Source organism: Schizosaccharomyces octosporus (assembly GCF_000150505.1).
Source record: "Schizosaccharomyces octosporus yFS286 unplaced genomic scaffold supercont6.3, whole genome shotgun sequence".
Lineage (NCBI taxonomy): Eukaryota > Fungi > Ascomycota > Schizosaccharomycetes > Schizosaccharomycetales > Schizosaccharomycetaceae > Schizosaccharomyces > Schizosaccharomyces octosporus.
In genome coordinates, this window is record NW_013185621.1 from 377,903 (window position 1) to 401,008 (window position 23,106).

At 36.7% G+C, this 23,106-nt stretch overlaps 12 protein-coding genes across 12 annotated transcripts; 8 read left to right on the forward strand and 4 right to left on the reverse strand.

Moving 5' to 3' along the window:
• Positions 1–517: 517 nt before the first annotated feature.
• On the forward strand, positions 518–1,657 carry SOCG_04642 (protein kinase inhibitor; the record flags this gene model as incomplete). The annotated part of the gene is made up of 1 exon (XM_013165234.1): positions 518–1,657. The coding sequence occupies one exon, from the start codon at positions 518–520 to the stop codon at positions 1,655–1,657; it is 1,140 nt and encodes a 379-aa protein (XP_013020688.1).
• A 793-nt stretch (positions 1,658–2,450) lies between these two features.
• SOCG_04641 (inositol polyphosphate phosphatase) lies at positions 2,451–4,286 on the forward strand (the record flags this gene model as incomplete). Its single annotated transcript, XM_013165233.1, has 2 exons — positions 2,451–3,378; positions 3,541–4,286. 2 exons carry the CDS (start codon positions 2,451–2,453, stop codon positions 4,284–4,286), a joined length of 1,674 nt encoding a protein of 557 aa, XP_013020687.1.
• Positions 4,287–5,277: 991 nt separating this feature from the next.
• Positions 5,278–6,504, forward strand: SOCG_04640 (fructose-2,6-bisphosphate 2-phosphatase activity; the record flags this gene model as incomplete). The annotated part of the gene is made up of 1 exon (XM_013165232.1): positions 5,278–6,504. The coding sequence occupies one exon, from the start codon at positions 5,278–5,280 to the stop codon at positions 6,502–6,504; it is 1,227 nt and encodes a 408-aa protein (XP_013020686.1).
• Positions 6,505–6,605: 101 nt separating this feature from the next.
• On the reverse strand, positions 6,606–7,858 carry SOCG_04639 (V-type ATPase V0 proteolipid subunit). The gene is made up of 6 exons (XM_013165231.1): positions 7,648–7,858; positions 7,582–7,613; positions 7,440–7,549; positions 7,351–7,386; positions 7,229–7,299; positions 6,606–7,093 (listed from the first exon to the last, which is right to left on the reverse strand). Exons 1-6 carry the CDS (start codon positions 7,662–7,664, stop codon positions 6,871–6,873), a joined length of 489 nt encoding a protein of 162 aa, XP_013020685.1. The 5' UTR covers positions 7,665–7,858; the 3' UTR covers positions 6,606–6,870.
• Positions 7,859–7,870: 12 nt separating this feature from the next.
• SOCG_04388 (sporulation protein Spo3) lies at positions 7,871–11,599 on the reverse strand. The gene has a single exon (XM_013165230.1). It carries the CDS (start codon positions 11,165–11,167, stop codon positions 8,150–8,152), a length of 3,018 nt encoding a protein of 1,005 aa, XP_013020684.1. The 5' UTR covers positions 11,168–11,599; the 3' UTR covers positions 7,871–8,149.
• A 998-nt stretch (positions 11,600–12,597) lies between these two features.
• On the forward strand, positions 12,598–14,082 carry SOCG_04387 (battenin CLN3 family protein). The gene has a single exon (XM_013165229.1). It carries the CDS (start codon positions 12,758–12,760, stop codon positions 13,943–13,945), a length of 1,188 nt encoding a protein of 395 aa, XP_013020683.1. The 5' UTR covers positions 12,598–12,757; the 3' UTR covers positions 13,946–14,082.
• SOCG_04386 (DUF726 family protein) lies at positions 14,016–16,193 on the forward strand. Its single transcript, XM_013165228.1, has one exon. It carries the CDS (start codon positions 14,302–14,304, stop codon positions 15,973–15,975), a length of 1,674 nt encoding a protein of 557 aa, XP_013020682.1. The 5' UTR covers positions 14,016–14,301; the 3' UTR covers positions 15,976–16,193.
• Positions 16,194–16,292: 99 nt separating this feature from the next.
• SOCG_04385 (uncharacterized protein) lies at positions 16,293–17,248 on the forward strand. The gene has a single exon (XM_013165227.1). It carries the CDS (start codon positions 16,371–16,373, stop codon positions 16,791–16,793), a length of 423 nt encoding a protein of 140 aa, XP_013020681.1. The 5' UTR covers positions 16,293–16,370; the 3' UTR covers positions 16,794–17,248.
• On the reverse strand, positions 17,124–20,932 carry SOCG_04383 (19S proteasome regulatory subunit Rpn9). The gene is made up of 3 exons (XM_013165225.1): positions 20,718–20,932; positions 17,482–20,643; positions 17,124–17,423 (listed from the first exon to the last, which is right to left on the reverse strand). The coding sequence occupies exons 1-2, from the start codon at positions 20,903–20,905 to the stop codon at positions 19,611–19,613; spliced, it is 1,221 nt and encodes a 406-aa protein (XP_013020679.1). The 5' UTR covers positions 20,906–20,932; the 3' UTR covers positions 17,124–17,423; positions 17,482–19,610.
• Positions 17,190–20,075, forward strand: SOCG_04384 (metallopeptidase). Its single transcript, XM_013165226.1, has 3 exons — positions 17,190–17,484; positions 17,576–19,324; positions 19,374–20,075. Exons 1-3 carry the CDS (start codon positions 17,434–17,436, stop codon positions 19,407–19,409), a joined length of 1,836 nt encoding a protein of 611 aa, XP_013020680.1. The 5' UTR covers positions 17,190–17,433; the 3' UTR covers positions 19,410–20,075.
• SOCG_04381 (U3 snoRNP-associated protein Snu13) lies at positions 20,900–23,104 on the forward strand. Its single transcript, XM_013165223.1, has 2 exons — positions 20,900–22,478; positions 22,698–23,104. Exons 1-2 carry the CDS (start codon positions 22,461–22,463, stop codon positions 23,055–23,057), a joined length of 378 nt encoding a protein of 125 aa, XP_013020677.1. The 5' UTR covers positions 20,900–22,460; the 3' UTR covers positions 23,058–23,104.
• SOCG_04382 (inositol polyphosphate kinase) lies at positions 20,973–22,228 on the reverse strand. The gene has a single exon (XM_013165224.1). The coding sequence runs from the start codon at positions 22,074–22,076 to the stop codon at positions 21,243–21,245; it is 834 nt and encodes a 277-aa protein (XP_013020678.1). The 5' UTR covers positions 22,077–22,228; the 3' UTR covers positions 20,973–21,242.
• Positions 23,105–23,106: the final 2 nt, after the last annotated feature.

Consider the following 23,106-nt stretch of genomic DNA (forward strand, 5'->3'; position numbering starts at 1 on the left):
CCCTTGGTTCTCAGCAAAGCGTTGGAATACACATGGTCAATGTTTACACAGTTGTGATTTCATAATCTTGTAATATCTTCTTATTGAAAAAAATCACAGATTGTCATTTTTATGAAATTATGAAGAAGGAATTGTAACTAGCTGAAAGATAATGACTTCAGACGAACTAATTGTGCTTTTAGTATGCTAGTGAGCAAGGCAGGAAGTGTCTCATCGAAGGATGACAGCACATTTTCGAAATGAATTAAGTGTTGAAATAATGACGTTTTGAATGGCTTTAAGTAATTAAAATATCCCCAGGAATCTCGAAAAAATTGTAACAGGCCATTGTCTGATTTAGTTCCTTACAAGAAGAATTCGCGGTTGTTGGACAAAAAACTAAGCTATTTACCAACGAACTTGTTTAATTATGTAAGTACTTTTTCATAAGTTTCTGGAAGATACTTATATACTAACTTTAAATTTCCTAGTGCGCTATACTTTTAAATCAGCAGTTAAGTGATCAATCATTTTCAAGATGAATACTGCCTCTCGTTCTCAGACGATTCATACTCTTCGGGGTCCTCCTCCGTCTCAGCAACGCCAGGTTCCTCGCTCCACTACGAGAAGAAACTTTAAGCCTCCTCGTATGGGAACTCAAGTACGTACTAATCATATTGGCATGTTCACCCCTGAAATGGCCAAACGTCTTGCTGTTCTCGTTAAGATGGAGAAAAGCCTTCTTCGAACTTACGAAGTTCTTGCCGATGAGCGCAAATCATGTGCCAACCAATTGTCCTACTGGGGTGAGGACTGTGATGATGATATTAGCGACATCAGTGATAAGATCGGTGTTCTTCTTTACCAAATTGGCGAACAAGAAGATCAAATGATTGACAAACATGATCAATATCGTATCTCTTTGAAGAGTATTCGTAACATTGAAGCTAATGTTCAACCTGCACGTGAAAGGAAAGAAAAGATTTTGAATGCCATCTATGAGATAAGACAACGCGATCCTGACTCTCCCAAGCTAATTGCTTTGGAGCAACAATTAGTTCGTGAAGAAGCTGCTTGTTTGGTTGCCGAAGCTCAGCTTACCAACATTACTCGCGAAAATTTCAAGCTTGCTATGACCATCAACATTGGTACTCTCCTCGAGCACTCTGAGAAGGTTTCTGTTCTCTGTGGTTACGCCAAGAGAATTTTGGATCTCCTTGACGACACTCCAATTACTCCTGGTGAGCCTCGTCCCATATATGATGGATACGACATCACCAAAGATTATGTCTTAGAAGCTGAGAGAGAAATTTCCAACTGGCAATCTCCTTTCGTTACTCCTGAGCCTTTAACTGACATTGATGGACTTCCAATCCAGAGCCATTACCAGCCAGAATACCAAAGAAACACTATTCGACAAGGTGGTTTGGAACAGAAAAAGTATAGTCACATCCAGTCTGCTGATCAGGGCTATACTACTGGAACAACTCACAATTACACCGGAAGAAACTACGACCGTTCACCAACTGAGGAATTCCAGCCTAATGTTCTTCAAGATACTCAATACGTTGACAATTTTGAGGTCGGCGAAGATGATGATATTGATGTTGATTCTCAACCCGGACAAGAGCCCGGTTCTTTTGCTGCTTCTCAACATCCTCACGCTCTCGCCGCGTAAACTGGCATTGAAACTGATGATGGCATTTGACAAGTCTCTAGTGTTTTACGGTTGTAAGACCAACATTCTGTTTCAATTAAACTAAACCCTTATTTAATCATTGCATCCTTTAAAATCGTCTACCTATTTTCATTGGATTCTGTGTTTTATTGAAGTCTACGTTAATTTTCCAGTAACTTTGTGTTTCTTTCTTTATTTATTCATTGGTATCAACGATTCAAGAATCTTTTTTGTTTTTTATTTTAATAATGGCGAATAGTAATAATATTTCTAATGTTGGAAGTGTGGATAGTTCTTGAAGTTAATTATCCAGTATAGTAAAACAAATACTATGCTGTTTTTTGTGAATAAAATTACATGTTGTAAAATAACACTCGGAAGATAGAACTTATACTTCTGTAAACGTTCTCAGGTATTTCTAAACCGCGATATGCTATTTCTCGTTTGCAAAATTCAGGCGAAAAGCAAATAAGAGATTCGTCACTTTCCATCAATAAGCATTACTACGAAATTCATCAATATGTCAATAATTTATTTACATAAAATTTAACGAATTAGATACTGTTTTACAAGTAATACTCTGTTTACACAAGTCTTCTGCTTAATCACACTGTTTGTTTAGTACTTGCTTAAAGTTACATTGTTACTCGTTTGAACAGTTGTCTCTTCAAAAAATCGTTAGATGAGTTGTCTCTATAAAAGTATAGATTATTCATTATTCCTATAAAGGAAACGAAAACATCAAGTATAAATATACGACTTTTTCTTTTAGCTAGATGAGCTAGAAAGAAACATGAATCAGGATGTACGATTTCTCCCAGAGGCAGTATACATTAGTTCTCTGAAAAAGAGACGGTCTCTTCGCATTGACAGGTCAAATGGCTCCCTTCATTTAACTGAACTTGAGGAATTATTTGATATATCGCCTCAGTTCAGCAACGTTCAGTTATACGGGATCATTCGCCTGAAATTGTTCAAATATATGATTTTGGTTACCAAATGTGAACATAACAGTACATTCTTGGGTAATAACATTTTTCGTGCGAAAAATTTTGTTATTATTCCAATTACGAGAGTAAACTCGGCTCCGATAGAGCCTGAAATGGTACAAGATGAAGAAGAGCGATATTATTTATATCTCCTAAAGCGACATCTTTACCATGGACAGATCCTCTTTAGCCCTTCCATGGATTTGACCAACTCCTTACAGCGTTCTCATAAAGTTTCTTCAGGTTCTAACAAAAGGTTCACAGCAAACTTCCGTTTTTTTTGGAATAAGTACACGAACGAAGAGTTACTGTCCTTGGCAATAGACAACGACCAGTTTTTGGAATACATCCAGCCCATGATACAGGGAAATATATCTTCCACTAGTTTGTTTGTAAAAACGCATCATGTTCAACTGTATATCATTACTCGGCATGCAACAGATCATTCTGGAACAAGATACTTTTCTAGAGGAGTTGACGAAAACGGTAAAGTTGCAAATTTTAATGAAACAGAACAGGTTTTACTTGTTGATTCTTCTCTCGTACCTGAGGAAAGCATCCTACTTTCGTATACTCAGATTAGAGGAAGCATACCAATGTTTTGGGCAGAAATTAACGACTTAAGATATTTACCTCGACTGGTAGTACAGCCTACTACGTATAGTGAGGCAGCCTTTGAGCGACATTTCGAGGATTTAGCTTCTGATTATCAAAACGAAATTATTGTAGTCAGTTTGTTAGACCATAAAGGTCGCGAAGGGATACTACAAAAAAATTTTAAAAAAATATGCACTGATTCACCTAAGCCGATAAAATATTGTGAGTTCGATTATCATTTTCAGGGGAGTTGCAAGATTCCTCTTTTACTTGCTAATTTACAAGACACTCTTTTAGAAGGAAGCTTTTACTCTGAGTATGGTTCTCGTGTTGTTTCCGAACAGCAGAATCTAATACGCACAAACTGCATGGACTGCTTGGACCGTACAAATGTCGTTCAAGCAGAAACAGCCCTCTTTATCCTAAATTTACAATTACAAAAAGTAGGAATTTTAGCCAATTCGGAGACAATTGAAAATTTTGGAGATTTTGTTCACGGGTTTCGAAACGTATGGGCCAACACAGGTGATTACATTAGCAATTTGTACACGTGCACCCCGGCGTTGAAAGGAGATGTGACCCGCAGTGGGAAAAGAACGATAAAAGGCATGTATGAAGATCTTATCAATTGTTTGAAACGATATGTATACAATAATTTTTGTGATGGTGCTCTACAAGACAGTTTTGACCTGGGCCTTGGTGTTTTTCGACCGATTTCTTCAGTTTCTTCCTCTCTGATGTTTCATCGAATATCATGGGCCCATTGTATCCCACCTGCTTTTTCAGCTGTATCTATCCTGTGGTTGGTTTTGCAAGGTTTCATGGGTACTGGTTCTTTGCTACTAAACTTATCTTTGGGCACTTCTTGTTTCTTTTCTTTACTTTATGTAATATTACATAGAAAAAGCTATATAAATTGGCCACGGTTATTACCTCCAAAGTATGCTAGTACAGGATGGTTCTCAATTCGACACTTGTTGAGATCTTGGTCAATAAAAGCACTACGTTTTCTTCGTTTCGGCTCTTTCAAGAAAAAAGTTTAGGTTCATGGCGATCCATAGTTTACGGCTTGTTTAGGCATTCTTCAATATCCAACAAAAAAGAAAGGAAAACTTTAAGAGCCTGTTTAAAAGATAATATGAACCTAAGAAACTCTCCCTCCCATTTTCACAATAATAGGCATAAAGGAATCATCAGTTCTCACCTTTTTGACTTCAGATTGCATTGACGGACGTTCTCATGAAAACAACTAATGAATGAAAAACTACTTGATTACGCTTTCGTTTTGTTCTACAATTTAAATTTAGCGTAGCCAAGTTATCTTTTGATTTATGAAATTGCATTGAACTTGCAAATAATGATGAAAGTTTCGTTTCAAGTTTTCAAAGTAATATACATCTTCGAAATAGCATAGCTATAGTATGGATTTTTCCTTATTCACATCTACTTTACGTTATATTACAACGTAATTTTACATCTTATGGATGATTGCGGAAATTCACATGACTCCAGTAACACACACAAGACTTTTCTAAAAGTATCTTTATTTCATTCTTGTTTACTCGAAAACATAGACATTTACTTATTTAATTGTGGGTAGCAAGTTACCTTCCTAAAATTCATTGCATTGTGTAATTTAAAGTTTGTGTCAGTGAAGCAGACACAGTATCCCACGAATTTGTTTACGTGTCTGTACCTTCGTACGTAGCTTTTGCATATATCAAGCTATTTGGGAAACCCGAAAACAGTAGGTTAAATTCGGTGTTTTTTATTCTTATTTTCGCCTTAGGAAAATATAGAAACAGGATTACTTGTATTCTGGATCAGAAAGTATACCAGTGCCGAGAGGCTGAGCGGACATACATATAGTACAGATTCCAGGACATCTATGGTTTCGACTTTGTAGGCCTTTTTATTAAAGAATTTCATGAAGGGAGTTTGATCCTAATTTTTTTTCTCGAGAGTAGGAAGCATAAAGAACGATTGTTACGAAAATTAAGTTACGTGATTGAGATTAAAGTCATTTTGTGTAACATGGAACATATTGAAGGCTATATAGGTTTATGTGTTTGCTTCCTTGGCTTACCGGCTTCAGGAAAAACGTTTTCTGCTGGTAAACTTTCACGCTATTTTAGTTGGATGTCTGTGAAGACGGAGGTTTACAGTTCAGAAACGTATCTAGAAACTGAGTACGAGAATTCGGACTTTACCGTTCCAAGACATACGGTAGAACAAGTGAATTTAATTTTTAATGATTTGGAAGCATTTTACAAGAACGGTGGACATGTCACGATTCTGGACTTTAATGAATGCCACAAGGAACTTCGCCGGAGCATTGTGAACGCTGCTGAAAAGCGGAATATTTTGATTATGTTTGTTGAAATAGTATGTACAGACCAAAAGTTTATAGAGGAGAATATCACTGATATTTGTACGAATTCTCCTTCCTATAAACATATCCCTCTCGATGTTGCCAAGGAAAAGCTACGAGAAGTAATCAAATCATACCGACAGGATTACGCCCCTCTCACGGAAGCAGAAGATTGTACGTTTGTCAGAATCATTGACTTTTGCAACGAAGTTATCGTTCACAATATTAAAAATTACTGGCAGTCAAGAATTGTTTATTATTTATCTAATCTGCGCATAAAACGTCGAAGCATCTGGTTAAGTAGACACGGTGAGAGTGAATTTAACGTTCAAGGTCGCATAGGCGGTAATTCTGGGCTCAGCACTCAAGGTGAGAAGTATGCTTCTTTACTTCCAGAGTACGTTTCTAAGTTTGTTATCGGCTCAAAGGGCTTAACTGTATGGACGTCTTCGATGAAGCGTACAATACAAACCGCCAGTCATCTAGATTATCAAAAGCTGGAATGGAAGGCGTTGGATGAACTAGATGCTGGTATTTTTGATGGCTTTACCTATGATTATATTGAAGAAAAGTACCCTCATGAAGCTCAAAAGCGAAGTTATGACAAGTTCCACTACCGTTATCGTGGTGGAGAATCTTATATGGATGTTGTTCGGAGGCTGGAACCGATCATTATGGAATTAGAGCGACAAGGAGACGTTTTCATCATTTGTCACCAAGCTATTCTTCGTTGCATTTACGGTTATTATCACAATTTCTCTTTGGAAGAATTACCTTTTTTGAACGTTCCCTTACACACGATCTTAAAGCTTACGCCCACTACTTTTGAGACTTTGGAAGAAAGATTATCTATACCAGTCTCCGCTGTTTCCACACAGCGTGGAAAATAATTCTTACTTTTATTTCTTTTATTCTTTGCATCTTTCGTTGCTAACTTCTTAACTTTTTATTGTACAAGATTGATGTGCTATGTTATAAATACTCCATTCAAGTAAATTAGCGTTATAAAATCTTGTACGTTAATGATACGGTTACATGGTCAGTCTTAATAAATTAGATGAATTTGTTATTCAAAAATCCTCTGGTAATCAATAAATTTTGAAATCATAATTGAAGGCACTTAGACATTTCCAATTAACGTTATATATTAAGAAGCTATACATTATTTGCCAGTAATTCAGGAAACGGATAATTCGAAACACCAAATAAACGTAACGAGTTTTTCGAAGAAAATCAATGGAGGTAATTTAGAATTTCTAATAGCAGACGTTGGAGACCTTTGTTTGCAGGATTAAGCCAACAATAAGACCGTAAAGACCTAGGACTTCTGCGAAAATCAAAATTAAAACCATGCTCACAAAGATTCGGTCCTGTCTCATAAAACTCTGCACACCCTTGTCACCGACAATACCAATGGCATAGCCAGCAGCAACTCCAGTGAGACCGACGGCCAGTCCGGCTGAGAGATGAATGAATCCACTAGAACAGTTAGAGATTTCGGATATGAAGCAGCAGATTATGTGAATCACCTATACTTAGGCTGTGGAATCATAGTAAATCAAACGTTGATTAAACTAAAGATTCCTTGTACACATATTTTCCTTTAAAACTTACCTAAAGAGAGAATAATCGCTGTCGGGCGACATATCACCAGCAATCAAGACCGACATTACTAAACCATATACCTATCGGGGAAACATTAGACTAGAAATTACCTACGAAACCGGTAAACATACACCGATAATACCACTCATTACAACGGGAATTAGAGACTAAAAACATCCAGTTAGCGTACTTATGATTGTTCGACGGCGAAAATGCTTACCTTCATAACAATTTCAGGTCGAAAGGCTCCTACAGCTGCAATTCCTCTTCCAGCTAAAGCCGTACCGTAGCCCGCTCCTAGGCAAGAAAAAACCATTGACGCACAAACACCTAGCAATGAGTGCAATTCCAAGAATCCATACCTGCAAAGCCAAAAAAAGAAGAATATATAGGACTAACGTTAGAGAAGATATCAAAAATTTTCTTACCATAATTCGCTAGACATTGTAAATGAATGCAACTTTTGTTATGAATGTAGTTAATAGCGCTTATTGAAGATTGTCAGAAATCACACCTGTTTACTGAGCACTTGCGTTATGCATAATATTAAATATAAGATTTTTGTGCCAGGTAGGAAATAACGAGAATGAAAAGCTACATTAGTAAACAAATGTTAGAACAGCAGATACAGAACAAATCGTCGGCAGTAAAAAGGTACTGTGTGCAAAAAGATATATCTAGGACACGCTACGACACATTTTCAACAATGACTCTGTATCATTAATATAAATTATTATAACAGGAGAATCGTCTACAACAATTCTAATCTAGCTAGGTCATCATTAGGCAAAAAGCAATAAATAAGGAAGGACGAAAAAAGCAATCAAAGAAACAAAATCTTTGTATGCACTATTTGAAAGGAAAACAGTAATTCGGTTTGTAAGACAACCGTGGAAGAACAATTCCAGCGGGAACTAAAATAAATATTTTTTATAAGATTTTAGGAGGTACATTAACCACGTTTTTCATAAAGAAGTTGTAAATGTAATGAGCGTGGTCAAGCAGTGTCTCATAGTCTGCACGTAGAAATCTATAACAAGAAAGGCTCTCGTACCTTTGAAGCAAAGTCGTAAAGTCATCCATCCTCATTGAACACGACCTGTCATCAACAATATAATATTTCTTTATTTTTCTTAATAACTGGTACAATGCTTGGACTTCAGATTTATCCAAAAACGGTATCCGTTCTACATCTCTGTGTCGCATATTTCGAAGAACTCGCATTTCTGCTGCTACCATAAAAGAATTTTCTGGTAAAGGTTCATATATATCCAAATCAATGTTTTCAGGTTTCTGGCTATTCATGGCCGCATGCTCGTTCGCATAAAATAGCTCACTGCTCGACAACTTCAGCCAGTAAGGAAATAAACGACTTTTTTCATCAACCAGAGGTAAGCTAGATAAAAACAAGTCTCTCCTCCATTGATCCAGCATATGGTATTGAGTAGGTGTTAATGTTTTCCCCGATTTGCTATGGTTTAAAAACAACCGATCCGGGTAAAAGGTTCGCAATAGTTCGTATTCAAATTTGGTTACACTGGTGGTTGGTTCTAATATTCTAAGAGAAATTATTCGCTTAAGCAGATTCTGTTCTTTCCATTCATCTGCTGAATATAAGACAGACTTCTTTAATACCTCCGTTTGGTGCTTAGTAGAACGCGAATGCGTACCACACATTTCGTATATATATTCGGCAGAATGATTCAGTGAGAGCTCGTTGTGAAATTGCTCTAAAGTCTTCTCGTGATCTTCAATTTCTTCCTCAGACGGTAAATCAATAGGCTCTAGTCCCAAATGAACTAGTATATTATTTCGAGTATTAGCATAATCGAGAACGGCACCGTAAAATACTCTTCCTAATCCATCAGAAACAACTTCATATATAGACCCATGTCTCTTTAAAGTTTTTGACATAAATATTTTTTGATTTGAGTACTTACTGTAATAAACATTACGTTTTTCTAAACGTTCACCACGAGTAGGTAATGGTACATACGGATTTCCACCCAAATGTTTCTGTCGAAACGCATAATCGAACATTCCCTCAGGAGAAAATCGAAAATCTTTTCTTTTTTCGTTGCACAGCTTCTCAAATTGGCTTAAGTAATATTGCATCCCGTCCTCTCCATTCAGTAGTTCGGGTTCATCAAGAGAAAGTAGTTCTGTTATAGTAATTAATTCATGAGATTCAAACAGCTCCTTTGTTGGCTTATTTGCTAGGATATTATAAAAAACAGGCTGTTTGATCACTTTGGAAGGTTTCTTTTCGACATGCGTCAGTTTGTATCGGGAAGACTTGGCTACTTCGTCCAAGTACTTAAAACAAATTTTTGGTGTAACAAAAGAAGTTATTTTTAAATTGACATACCACCAATCGTCCAATTGATCCTGGGGTAAAATATCCAAAACGGACACTGTTTTTAGGCTCGATTCTTGTCTATATGCAGCATAATAAAGGGCTGCGTATAAAAAGTCATAATCACCTTTCGGGATATATTTCTTGATAAGATACTGATTCCTTAAGTCTCGGTTGGATTTTGCTTCGGCGTTTGAAGTTGAAGCAGCTGCTGTCATACTCTGGAAAGACTCTCTAAACAGTTCGGGAATACTGGCTTGTTTTATGGTATCAGACTTTACACGGCGAGAATCACCATGGATAACACTGAACATAAAAGAATTAGAGATACACCTTCGGTCGTATTGATTTAGTTTCTTTTCGACATCGGAATCTCCAAACTTTCCCAACCATAAGACATTGTGCGGCAAGTTTCTTAATCCTTCTAGCTTCTCTAACGATTTTTCCCCTTTCTGCATCATTGTTTCGCAGTATCTAAGACGCCATTCTATGTATAGAGCTATGATGGTCTTGGCATTATGAAACTGTAATGCAGAAAAAAAATCTTTCGGATCGATTTTTGTACAATTTCTGTTGATATTTCTGAGGTTCTCTTTGTTGAGTCTATAATCATTCGGCTTCGATTTGCGAGATTGATGATGACCAAAAAAAGGAGGAAAACTTGCTGAAGACTTTATTTTCGAGTAGTTGGTACGCGATTCTACATCATTTGGTAGGGTCTCTAAGGGAATGCCGAATTCATCAAAGCAATCTGAATAATCACTAAGGTTGTCAACAACACTAGAATAGTCGATATCATCCACGAAAGTGGATATTTTTGTCCTTTCGGAAAAAGCTTTTCGGTGCTCAGTGTCTACTTCTTTGGCCAAGGGCTCTGCAGAACATGCTGATAGTAAAGATTCACTTGATGACAACGGGCTCAGGTCATCTGTGAGAGGGCTCGGCGAGTTATCGTTGGCTGTTTTTCCTTCCATTTGGAGATTAGTAATAAGAAAGGACCCTTCGTGATCATTCGCATAGGAATAGCTTGAATTCAACCCGGCAGGCATAGGAAACAACTTTTCGACATCGTCCAAATCGATTTCATACTTGTAGGGATCTTTCATTATATGATGCTCACGTTTACAATCCTTATTTGATATATGATACGTGAGTCTTCTGGAAACAGGTTCATATGTAAGCCCGTTTTCATTGATATCCTTTTCGTGGGCGTTGTTTGTACAATGTGCGCGTTTTGGCTTTTGTAGCAAAGAAGCCGCAGGTCGAGGGAGTTTTTGATTTGGCTTTATTCTAAACCTTGAAAGATCATTGTCTGATGGGCTTGAGGAGGATCCTGAATCCCAAATACTGGGAATTTTCGATTCGATATTTGAATAACGTGTCTTAAAGGAATTATGCAGCTTTATTGGATTTTCAAGATCGTTATTTATTGCAATCTCAGATGGACTTTCCGGTTGGCATTCGTCTGTTCTTTTATTGCGCAATTCTCCTCTTTCCATGCGATCAGTAGTACTGTCTTTTTCTGATGGAAAGCATAAAAATAACCTGACAAAGAAGACATATATCGCCCTAAAGAAGCTCGAGAATCCCATAATGGAAATGACTGAACTAAGGACAGTATGATATAATCAGCGTAAACAAACAGGGTAAACTTAAAAAAAAGGCAAGAAATCACAAAAAAAGGTTGAAATAAATATGGCTTTTTATATCTGTTTTTAAAATAAGGGAGGTTTCTCCGTTTTAAGGAATCTGGAATGTAGAAAATGAAGATGTTAACAATAACAATGCAATGCAAGTATCAAAACTTGAGGATAAGTATATAGGCAATGAAAATGAGCAGGCTTTCCGTAAGCAGTTAATAAATCAGCTAATTGATGCTTTTAATGAAGTAAGAGAGCCTGAACTATTTATCAGCAAAAATAAAAATGCTGTGGATAAAAATGCTTGTATTCAAAAAGATCTAAACCAATATAGGAAAAGGAATACTCGTTTGAAGGGGGTTGAGTAATATATAAACCATTTTGATGGGTCATGTCAACAAACAAATATCTTTAAAATGTAAACAAATAAACGGTTATTGCTTATAGGACGCTTTCGTAAGTTTATAAAAACTTTAATTAATGTCATTATTATTTTTTTTGCTTTATTTGTATAAATGTTTAAGGGTTCGGAAGCATTATAGACTTTTAAATTTTGAAATCCAAGGTAAAGAAGGAATATAATGCATATTCCAAAGGCATCAGATCTATCCAATCTTTTTTTTTAATTTATTTTTTTTAAATGTAACACAATGAGTAGATTATAATAGCTTGAGTAAACGAACTTAAGCAAAAGCAATACTAACCAGAGAAAAATGCGCGATATGCTCTTCAACTGTTTTGAGAAAAAGTAAACTAAATCCTGTTGTATATCTACTTTTAGTATGAATATTTTAAAGATTTAAAGAGCTTTGACAAAGTACTAGAGTTGTACCTTCACAATTACCAAAGTTTTCAATACTCTGCTCTGCACATTTACGAAAAAACCTAGACACTAACATGCTAGCAAGCCGCCTGACTTGGATCATTGCCTTGAGGTTCTTTTGGAACTTCTACCTTGTACCTTTTTTCAATTATTTTTTATTTAAAAATCATAAAATATGAGGATCGACTAAGTCTAGGTGCAATATAAGGATTGTTTATCTTAGGGCTCTAAATTTCCATAAGAGTTATTTAAAAATCACTGTTTACTGTCCTGGTCTAGAAAAAAGAGCTTTATTCTAGTAGACAGGATTTAAATTTTTTGTGATTATATAGTAATTGCTAGTGAAGGGTCTTAAAGAAGCTATTATCGATCAGTCCCATAATCCTTTCACGGACTTAAAGCTGTTTTGTCGCACCATTTTTTATCAAATTCTATCATTTATTAAATAGAAATGGCTACTATTTATAGCTGTGGTAAATATTTTGATCAATGTTTACACTTAGTATACAAGCTGATATATTAAATTCGGTAAAATTGAGCTTATTCATATGCTGAAATGGAAATACGTAAGTCAACCTACCCAACACATACAACCTGAACAGACGTCGATTGAAAAGTAAACAATAAGAATCCATCTATCCTTTCGGTACGCTCGAAAATCTGTAGACTATTAAACTGAATGTATTAAAAATAATAATAAATCAAAATATATACTCTCAATGGCCTCTAATTACCTTCCGAAAGGAAGCAAGGTTGGGTTTCCATTTTTACTATTTGGTCTATTAAACAATCTTTTATATGTCGTTATACTATCCGCTGCGCTTGATTTAGTAGGCGCCAATATATCCAAAGGGGTTGTTTTGCTTTCAAATATTGTTCCTTCGTTGTCATGTAAACTATTGACTTCAATACTGCAAGCTCATCGCTACTCGGCTTCTAAAAGAGTCTTGGCTTGTGTATTTTTATCTTTTTTTGGGATGCAGTGGATTGCCTGGTCATCTTCCGTTTGGTCTAAGATGCTCGGCGTATCGTTGGCAGCTATCTCGTCAAGCTTTGGTGAAATCACTTTTTTGCAACTTTCTAGCAGGTACGAGTCGACTGCCTTGACTTGCTGGAGCTCAGGTACTGGTTTAGCTGGCTTATTTGGCGCATCCTTCTACCTTGTGTTCACCACATGGCTTAACTTTACTGTTCGTACCACTCTATTGGTCTCAAGCTTTCTTCCTTTATTATTAATTTTTAATTATTTCTGCATATTACCAAAACCCGAGTACCAGCATATCTCTGTTCCTCATCGAGTACCCTTCGATGCTATTCACCAAGGAGGAACTAGTTCCTCCAAGAATGTTTTCTCTTCTATAAAAGTATTCTTTTATCTCGCGAAGCCCTTCTTACTATCTCATATGTTACCGCTGTTTTTAGTCTATCTCTCTGAATATACAATTAATGTCGGAGTAGCACCTACTCTATTGTTTCCCCCAGAAGACTCAGGACTAAATTCGTTCCGTGATTTCTACCCTACATATCAAACAATGTATCAATTAGGCGTCTTCATATCTCGCTCCTCCATAGGTTGGCTCAAAGTCCCTTACGTTTTAGAGCTTGCTGTTATTCAATCTGCTATTTTAGGCTTTACAATCCTTCAATCACTTTATTATTTCATCCATAGCTATCATTTTTTATTATTAACCATTTTTATTGAGGGACTTATTGGTGGAACCGTTTATGTCAATGTCTATCATACCCTGCAGAACCTTGGTCATATTGACAGTGAGATGGCCATAAGCATTGTTAGTCCATCCGATAGCACTGGTATACTCATCGCATCTCTTCTATCTTTAATTCTTGAACCCAGTCTTTGCGGCTACCAAGTACGACATGGTCGAGACTGGTGTAACCGTATTTAGACACACTTCATAGTCCACTCTATAACGTCAAATAATTCGCTAAACAAATACTGCCAATTATTGTCTTCATTTCTTCATGTCTTAATATATTCTAAACTTTTATTTATTAATTTTTCCTTTTCCTATAAAACATATTATCGAAAGAGAGTGTACTTATCAAGAAAAGATAATTACTATTGAGAACCTGTGCAATAGCTAGTGGCGTTGATGTGAAAACCCAACAATACTTAATTAAGTGGTTATTTTGAAAGAATCCTACTCCCATTAGTTTTTGAATTTCAATGTGAAACCTTTAAATATATTCTTCACGAATTCTTAAAAGTTCCGCAGTTCATACACAGCAACCTGAAGTTCCAATGGCTGAACAGCAATTAATATCTCTTTTTGACGACGAGCACTGTACAAAATATACTATCCTAATTGCCAGTACGTTGGGTCGTATGAAAGAGACCCGAGACATTTCTTTTAACGCAGGTGAACAACAATTATCAGAAAAAGAAAAGAAGGAATGGGATATATTTCATGAGAAATATGATGAATGGGCTGTATCTGTAGTGCATAGAACAGGAAGTGCTTTAGATCCATCAACGCCCAAGGATGCGACTGAAGTTAAAAAGTTCAGATCTTTTAGTGAAGCAGAAAAGGGCGAATGCTTTATCAAATGCTTGCTTCTTCTTTTAGTTTCATTAGGTGATTATTCGTCGAATTCGCGCCAACTACTATACCTCGTTTCTAAAGAACTCCATCAGCCCGAAGAAATTCCGCATAAGGCAGAGTTCATAACGTCGTCTATGCTTATAGAAACTTTTAAAAAAATTGAATCAAATGAAAAATGGTATGAACTATCTCAATCACAGAAAGTCCGGAAACGTATTACTATGGGATTAGCTGGCATCGCTGGAGGGGCATTAATCGGTGTTACAGGTGGACTGGCAGCACCCCTTGTAGCAAGCGGACTAGGCGTTTTATTTGCAGGACTAGGGCTTGGCACCATGATTGGAGCTTCTTATTTAGGGACCTTGATTACATCTGCTCCGATGATTACCACACTCTTTGGAGGATTTGGTGCAAAAATGAGTATAAATCAAGTCCACGAAATTTCAAGAGGAATTTCTGATTTCGAATTTATCCCTTTAGAGGCTTCTTCCAATCTTTCCATGACAATTGGAGTGGCCGGATGGCTTGAAAGCCCCCAGGATGCTGCAGATACATGGTATCCTCTGACATTTGGTGACAAATCTTATTATTGGGGAGACTTTTATGCTTTAAAGTTCGAAGTTCAAGCTTTTGTTGATTTAGGGAAAGTGATATCCCGTATTTTATTTACAACCAGTTTGAGCTGGGTTCAAGATGAAGTCATCAAACGAACTATTTTGGCCCCTTTATCTGCTGCTCTTTGGCCTTTAGGACTTTTAAGGATTGGAAACATATTGGGCAATTCATGGAGGGTGGTATTCAATCTCTCAATTAAAGCAGGAGAAGCTCTTGCCAACGGATTGTGTATGAGGGCACAAGGTAAACGTCCAGTGACACTGATCGGATTTTCTTTAGGATCAAGAACAATTTTTGAATGTTTACTAAAATTAGCTGAGCGGTACGAAATTGGTATCGTGGAAAATGTTATAATAATGGGAACACCAGCATCTACGGACCCTAAACTCTGGAAAAAAATGCGAAGCGTAGTTTCAGGAAGATTGGTAAACGTGTACTCTAAAAACGACTATGTACTACAGCTAGTGTATAAAACGAATAGTATTCAAACCCGTGCTACAGGCCTGGAACCCATTGCACTAAACTCATCTTGTGTAGAAAACGTTGATGTTGGCGACCTAATTGAAGGGCATCTTCAGTATCGTTGGCTTCTCCCGAAAATTCTGAAGGAACGATTAGGTTATACATGTATTTCAGACGAAGTGATTCAACAGCTTCAACTAAGAGGAAAAAGCTTCGAACAATCTCAGCGTGAACTTCTAAATGAAGATGCAAAACAACAAGAAATCATTTTCGATGCATCTGAAGGCTCTGAATAGTAATTTTACTCTGATATACGCACAAGAAGCATAAATAAAGACTCGCTTCGCTGTTTGCTTATTTTTTTTCAAATTACTTGGGTACCATTTCCTTTAGTACATACTCATTTGACTATTTATTTTTATAATAATAATTTATTTAATATGGAATGATTTCCTGTTTCGTATAAATTTTTAAAACCATGGGTTACTCAACTGTTTCTTTTGCGATTCTCTTTACAATAATATCATAGAAGAATCCACTTAGGTAAGTGTGATTATTTGTCCTTTACAAAATTTTTTCTCAATCAATTCCTTACTAACATTGGCTGTACCTTGATTCCATTTTCGAATATTCAATTCTTTCTTTCTTTTTGTAAATAGTTTGTAATTGGTAATTGGATGCGTTAAGAAAGATGAGTATTCTTGGAATTGTCGCGGTATCAATCATTTGTGCGATTGCCTTTTTATTTGTTTCCTATGGAGTTCTCCGTCTATTAAATGCTGCTAGAAGAAGAAGCTATATGAACAAGGGAGATTCCTCTTCTACGAGATCCTGGAAATTCTTGAAGAATCCTTTTGCCCGCTCTGGAAAGTTTGAGGCTTTAGATGCTGATGATATGTGGGACAGTCGAGTCGAGGAAACGGAATTAAGTACTATTCCTTCAGCTGCTAATTATTTCGAGAATACTACGGAAAGATCACCCTTTGTCACCACCGACTTAAACTCTCACAGTGATTCTTCACCTGCTTCCCATGAAAAGAATTCAGAAAGCGAAGCCTTTGCTTCTCCATTCCACCCAGAGAATGCACCATTTTCACAAAACAAAGCTACGTGAATTCTTCCGTTTTCATTCTTGGTTCAAGTTTCACAGATTGTCGCATTGTTATTTAAGTTTAATTTAGTCTTTCACAGTCCTAAAACAAAGGCATTACTAAACAAGCCAGGTTACGCATAAGCTTGGATGAAGATTCTTTCCTTTCCTTTTATACCTCCTATATAGTGAAGCGTGTTTAGAACATCCTTTTTGATTTTCCGACTTTTTCTTCTATATTATTAATTCCTCCATTTACTGCCGTTCATTGCTTTCATATTTCGTTTGTTTCTGCATATTTTTTTTTTGCAAATCTACATATATATATATATATATATAAATATATATTTAACACTTAGAGCAAATATGAACAGTTAGTTATAGAATTTTTCTTGTTAAATTTAAATTCATATTCAAGTGCAATTCTTGAGCCAGTGTTATTGACATCTAATGATAATAGCTTTCGTTCATGAATTGTTGTTAGCTTGAGGTCATTATGTTTCACTTGAGCATGCGCTTGCCAAAACTATATAAAGAGCATCTTGTAAAATTATACAAAAGTTCATATTTAAAGTCAATAGTGTGCAGTCGTATAAATTCATATAATGCACAACTTATATGCGCTCTAACGACCTTTTCACCTTCACGTTCTTACTAAAAAGAAATGAGTCAAATTATTCTAGACAATATTCAAAACAATGAAACTGTATACCATGTAAGAATAGATTTTACTTTTTTATCATTTGATGAGTATCCTAATGCATCATTTAACTTTGTAAAGATTGCTAATCCAGTTATTATAACAGAGATTTGTGATTGTTCATGGCAGAGTCACAAGCAATAACTCTCATACTTCTGCATTTGTGACCGTGAAGCATTTCGCCGATACATTTCCACAACAGTATTGGGTTGTCACGGACTCTTACTTTAAGGCTCTTATTCATGTAGTCCCAGGTGAAAATGTAGTTCTATTTCAAACTGATAATGGTTCTGAACTCAGTCTGCGTTTAAACTATCAAGTACTAAATGATAATCCTTTCTATCGAATTGGCTTTGTCGTTGGAAGAGATTCTGATTTAACATTTGACGCTCCTTACGGCATGAAGAATGACCTCGACGAAGCAATACGCAAGCTTCGTTGTGCAGCTTATCTTTGGCAAGCTTTTACTGCTGAATGTATGTATAGAAATGGATTTGGTAGACGTACCTTTCGCTTGGAAGAAAATATCCAACCCGACACGATGTCTTGTCAGTCTGCATGGGGCACTGAAAGATTGACTGCGTCTATCCACGTATTGAGATCAGATAAAACAGCAGAAGAAATTCGTTCTACTCCACCTGACCAGCTTTTTCATGTTGCTGGAAATGCCGTTGATAAATTGGGCCTTCCAGAGCCATGGCATTACATCTGCATGTTTTTGGATACTCGTTATGATCCTTCTTCAAAAGAAGTCAGAGGTCATGTTGCTTTAGGAGGAGGAACTGATATGCATAAGCTAGGTGTCTTCGGCTCTCATTCTTTGCATTCTTTTCCTAGCGCTATAGAATATGTGATACCTGTTTTCAGCGACGCTAGAAGGATTCCTGATTATTTAGCAAACGATGCTAACGAAAGTTCTACCGTGTGGGAATGCGCTAATATTGGAATTGGAGCTATACTACATGAACTTGGTCATACCCTTGGATGCCCGCATCAGCCAGATGGCATTATGCTACGGTCTTATCCAATTTTCAACCGTAGTTTTACAACGCGAGAATCTGAATGTGTCCGTACAGGTAGTAAAGGTCTTGCTCCCATACTTCCGAAAGATGAATGCTCATGGCATTATTTGGACTTACTAAGATTTTATTATCATCCACTTTTCCGACTTCCTTCTGATCAACAGTATCCATCTGATGTTGAAACAAGTTACTATGTAAGTGGGGATCAAATTGTGTTTACAAATGATACTGGGATTTTTCTCGTGGAAATTGAATATAATGGTCAGACCAAGGGCTGGAAAATTTTTAATCCTCCTTTAGACAAAGCTGCTTTTACTGACGCTGAAATTCGATCACTCTCAAGTAGTGATTCTGGTCAAGATTATCGTGTACGAGTCCTAGCGAGGAATTACAAAACAATGGATATAAACAATGTTCCTGAAATAATTAGGAATGCGAAGATCTCTACCGATTTTGGTGATGCATATCGCTCCGAAAGATTTGGTCTTCGTGGATGCAATGGAAATGAACTGAATAATCTTTTATTTTCTCCTGAGGAGAAGATTACTAAAGTGCGTGTTCATTGTGGCCTTGCTTTAGATGGCATTGAAGTCTTTTTTGGTTCAAATTCTGCTCTTCTTGGAAATCGTGGTGGAAGTCCTCACGATTTTGATACAGATGGTAGTAATATTGCTGGGTTTCTTATTCGTAGTGGAGCCTGGGTAGATGGAATTAGTATTATTTTGGAAAACGGTAACACTAGCCCCTTTTTTGGTAATGCGAACGGCGGTGGTCAGAAACTATATAAGATTCCTGAAAATTCCAGATTGGTTGGCTTTTATGGAACCTTGGCGGTAAGAGAAAACCATATTCACACCTAATGTTTTACTAATATTTTTCAAGGGTTTCATGGATTCTGTTGGATTTTTCATCCAATAGATACTGAGTTACATCCCTTAAGCCTGTTCGATTTTATGCAGCTAATTTAACGTTTATGTAAGATATTTCACTCCTTTCTGCTGCTAGACCGCTTTAATATAAGAAAACCATCAATTTATTTTATCTAGTTAACTTTCTATCAACGTCATGATTTGGATTTTTTAATTGTTATTCCATTTTCATATGCATAAACGCAAAACATTAAACAAAAACTCCTTTGCCAGAAGCCTCGACGATATTATTCAATGAATGAATATTTTGATTCCAGTCACGTAAGCGCGTTTCCATACTGGCAACCTGAGAGTGGTTAAGGATTCTTGATTGAACAGAAGAGATATTTACAATCTGTGCAACCTGGTCAATCAAGCCGGTAATTAAACCAACGCTAAGGGCACGCATAATTAGCAACTCAACCTCGTGTGAAGGGATACGAGTTGCTTTAGCAATTGTATGGAAAGTTAGAGTACGTTGATTAGGAGGTAACTGGAAAACAAGCTCAATCAGTGCCATAAGACGTACTTTCTGGCCGAGTAGACTCACAGAACTTTGCAGAAGAGGAATTTTGTTGATGTGTGCCATAAGACGTTCATATTTAGCCAAGTCACCAACGTTCATAGCCACAACAAGATCATGCAACCATTCATGCTGAGTACCCATTAAAACCTTGAAAACAGGGTGCAACAGAAGTTCACCAAAGTTATAGATGTCGCCCAAGATAGCAGCAACACTAAGGTCAACAGCACGCTCTTCCTTTTCCATTCCTGATAGCTGCTCTAAGTCGACACATGATAGATAAAGAAGACAATGGCGATAGTACTGGGCATAATCAGCTTTAGCCTTGTAGTAATCAGCACTAACACTGTAATATGAAGCATGAATAATATTTTCCACATAATCAATTCGTTCAATAATTTTGTCAGCTTTAATTAAAATATCTCTTGCTGCTTCCAAATCATTGAAGACAAGTTTAATTCTACCGATAGCAACCAAAGCATAGACGTAGGCATCCTTGAATTTCTCTTCATCAATACCTTCAATCAACTGTGTTAAATTGCGAAATGCTTCCTCATTAGAGCAAGATTCAAATGCCTTTAACGCAATATAAACAACCTTAAGCTGGTTTATATTCGATCGGAACGCACTAACGAAATTCGTGTAAAGGTCAAGTCGTAAGGGAATAGTCTCGGGCGTTTCAAAAAACTGGATAAGTTTATCTGTTAATTGTTTCCATAATCTATAAAATAGTTAGTATTAGCTCTAATTTAAAGGTCAAGCTGGTTTGATAAATTATCATCACAGACAACGTACTTTCGTTCATATAGATCTTCCATAATAAAATAGTATTCTTGAAACTGTTCAGGAGCTCTCGCTGCCTGATCTTGCAAGAAATTTGACATACTGACAGCCATTTCGGTATCCATTTTGTGAGAGGATGCTGTTGAGGTGGTAGTGGTTAAGGCAACTACTCTCAATCCCCAGCGGCACCCTTTAATCATAGTAAAACAACACTTTATACAGAACCGATGAAAAACCATTGATTTACCATTATTAAATTATTTTTTTCTTAACATTTCTTAGAAAAATCTTATTATTTAGTAAACCAAAAAAAATCACCCTTTAAGGATGTAAAACATAAACAACAGCCCAAAACCATTCGATGCGTTACAAACCTGTTATAATCTAAATATATATCTATACAAACATATGCATATTTCGTGATGCATTGACAGACAAAACAAAGAAGGAAAATAGTATTCCTTTCAGCATGTATCTAACAAGGAAAGGGAAAATACATCCTACTATTAGGAGAAAAAGGTTGTAACCATAATTACTTTAGCAATGGATGTTTTGGCACAGTTTTTGAAAACATTCTCTCAGGCTTCGGACGCCAAATAAAGTGTTTTCATCTACGCTGCCAAGCGTCCAGTTAGAATGTGCCAAGTCAATCAACTTCATATTATACAATTGACTTCCTTCTTTTTCAAAATCTTGGGTACAATTTTCCAGACTCTCTAGGTCGTATGCTAGTAAAAGACTTGATGATCGAAACTCCACGGAAAGCGATGAAACATCGCTTTCAAAATCTTCAAGCAGACTTGAAAACTTTTCTAGCAAAAACTTTTTGAGATGATTTGAACAAGGGGAGAAAAATACTGAAAGACCTTGTAAGATGGTATCATTACCAATCCGTTTCCCCCAAGCTGTGGAATAGGTAGCATATGAGCGAGATGCTTTATCCGCTACCAGGATTCCAGTAATGCGAAATCCAAGACTTCCACTAGTTGTCAATTGCGAAACCACGTCGAGTCTAGCGCGTTTCTCAGGAGAGGCGTCCAATGCCCAAAGTTGTCTGCCAAGTTTAATATCCATTACACAAGGACGCTTCATATCATGTATAATGTTTTCAAGTATAAACGCGCTACTGCGCATCGAAAGATTCGTATCATTTTCTAAACCATCCACCCAAAGTTGTAGCTGTTTTGCGTGTTCAATATCCCATTTTCCATAAAACCGTGGAATCCACTTGCGAAGTGCATTACATTCATCACAAGATGCATAAAAGTAAATTTCGCTCTCAAGGCAAGGCTTTACAAGGTATTGACCGTCCTCACTAACAAGGACTTCTCCATGGCCAGCGGCTTGTAAATTAAAGGGTATGAGTTTCATTCAGTCATTCAGAAGCCAAACAATTAAAAAAAAATATTATAGCATACTTCCTATACGGAAATGCAATGTCAACATATACATGGTGGGTGTATATGCAAAGTAACAATGTAACCGCCAAAACTTATACTTACTATTCGGTTGTTTTGGCAGTCAATATGCTTTTCACTGGTCGATGCATTTCACTGCTCACCAATTTTGTATATATTATTCTCTTTTTACCTTTAATCGTTTTTCCTACCGGATTCTGCAAATTTGTCGAATAGGTAACATCGTTACCTGACTTACAAAATAAAAGTCACCGAGCAAAATTTTCTTAACTTGGGCGAGCAACTATTTCAATTAGGTGTAAAAACTCACTTATTTAAAGCAAGGAACCCGTATATCATGTCTGTCAATCCTAAGGTATGTTAATATTATAAAAACAATGAAGAGTTTGCCAAAAAAAATCAGTTTGAAACGTGGTTTTGAATTTTCATTTGAAATGTGAGCTTGCGATGAGGTTGATAAACCATTGAGCAACTTATTTTATGACACGAAAATTGGAACTTTAGTGTTTTTTTTCTTTTTTTTTTATTTCCCGTCTCCTGAATATAAGGACAATTTTACTAACTTCTGTTTAAGGCTTTTCCTTTGGCCGATACTGGCTTAACTCAACAAATTCTTGACTTGGTGCAACAAGGCTCCCATTACAAGCAACTTCGTAAGGGTGCTAACGAGGCTACCAAGACCTTGAACCGTGGTATCAGTGAATTCATCGTCATGGCTGCCGATACTGAGCCCATCGAGATTTTGTTGCACCTTCCTCTTCTTTGCGAAGACAAGAACGTTCCTTACGTTTTTGTTCCCAGCAAGGCTGCTCTTGGACGTGCTTGCGGTGTCAGCCGTCCTGTGATTTCGGCTAGTATTACTACCAACGAGGCTAGTGATTTGGCTCCTCAAATCCAAGCCATCAGATTGGCTATTGAAAAGCTTCTCATTTAGAGTTCTAAAATAAAATGGCGACATGTTAGTGTCAAGTTATCTAGATATT

Coding starts and splice junctions, on each gene's coding strand:
- SOCG_04639 (XM_013165231.1), bottom strand. Junction 7,300..7,350: donor TAATGAGTGGTATTATCGGT/GTATGTTTACCG, acceptor TTTCCCCGATAG/GTATATGGTTTAGTAATGTC. Junction 7,094..7,228: donor AGCGATTATTCTCTCTTTAG/GTAAGTTTTAAA, acceptor TAACTGTTCTAG/TGGATTCATTCATCTCTCAG.
- SOCG_04388 (XM_013165230.1), bottom strand. CDS start 11,167: ATGGGATTCTCGAGCTTCTTTAGGGCGATATATGTCTTCTTTGTCAGG.
- SOCG_04387 (XM_013165229.1), top strand. CDS start 12,758: ATGGCCTCTAATTACCTTCCGAAAGGAAGCAAGGTTGGGTTTCCATTT.
- SOCG_04386 (XM_013165228.1), top strand. CDS start 14,302: ATGGCTGAACAGCAATTAATATCTCTTTTTGACGACGAGCACTGTACA.
- SOCG_04385 (XM_013165227.1), top strand. CDS start 16,371: ATGAGTATTCTTGGAATTGTCGCGGTATCAATCATTTGTGCGATTGCC.
- SOCG_04384 (XM_013165226.1), top strand. CDS start 17,434: ATGAGTCAAATTATTCTAGACAATATTCAAAACAATGAAACTGTATAC. Junction 17,485..17,575: donor ACAATGAAACTGTATACCAT/GTAAGAATAGAT, acceptor TTATTATAACAG/AGATTTGTGATTGTTCATGG. Junction 19,325..19,373: donor GCTTTTATGGAACCTTGGCG/GTAAGAGAAAAC, acceptor ATATTTTTCAAG/GGTTTCATGGATTCTGTTGG.
- SOCG_04383 (XM_013165225.1), bottom strand. CDS start 20,905: ATGATTAAAGGGTGCCGCTGGGGATTGAGAGTAGTTGCCTTAACCACT. Junction 20,644..20,717: donor GAAGATCTATATGAACGAAA/GTACGTTGTCTG, acceptor ACTATTTTATAG/ATTATGGAAACAATTAACAG.
- SOCG_04382 (XM_013165224.1), bottom strand. CDS start 22,076: ATGAAACTCATACCCTTTAATTTACAAGCCGCTGGCCATGGAGAAGTC.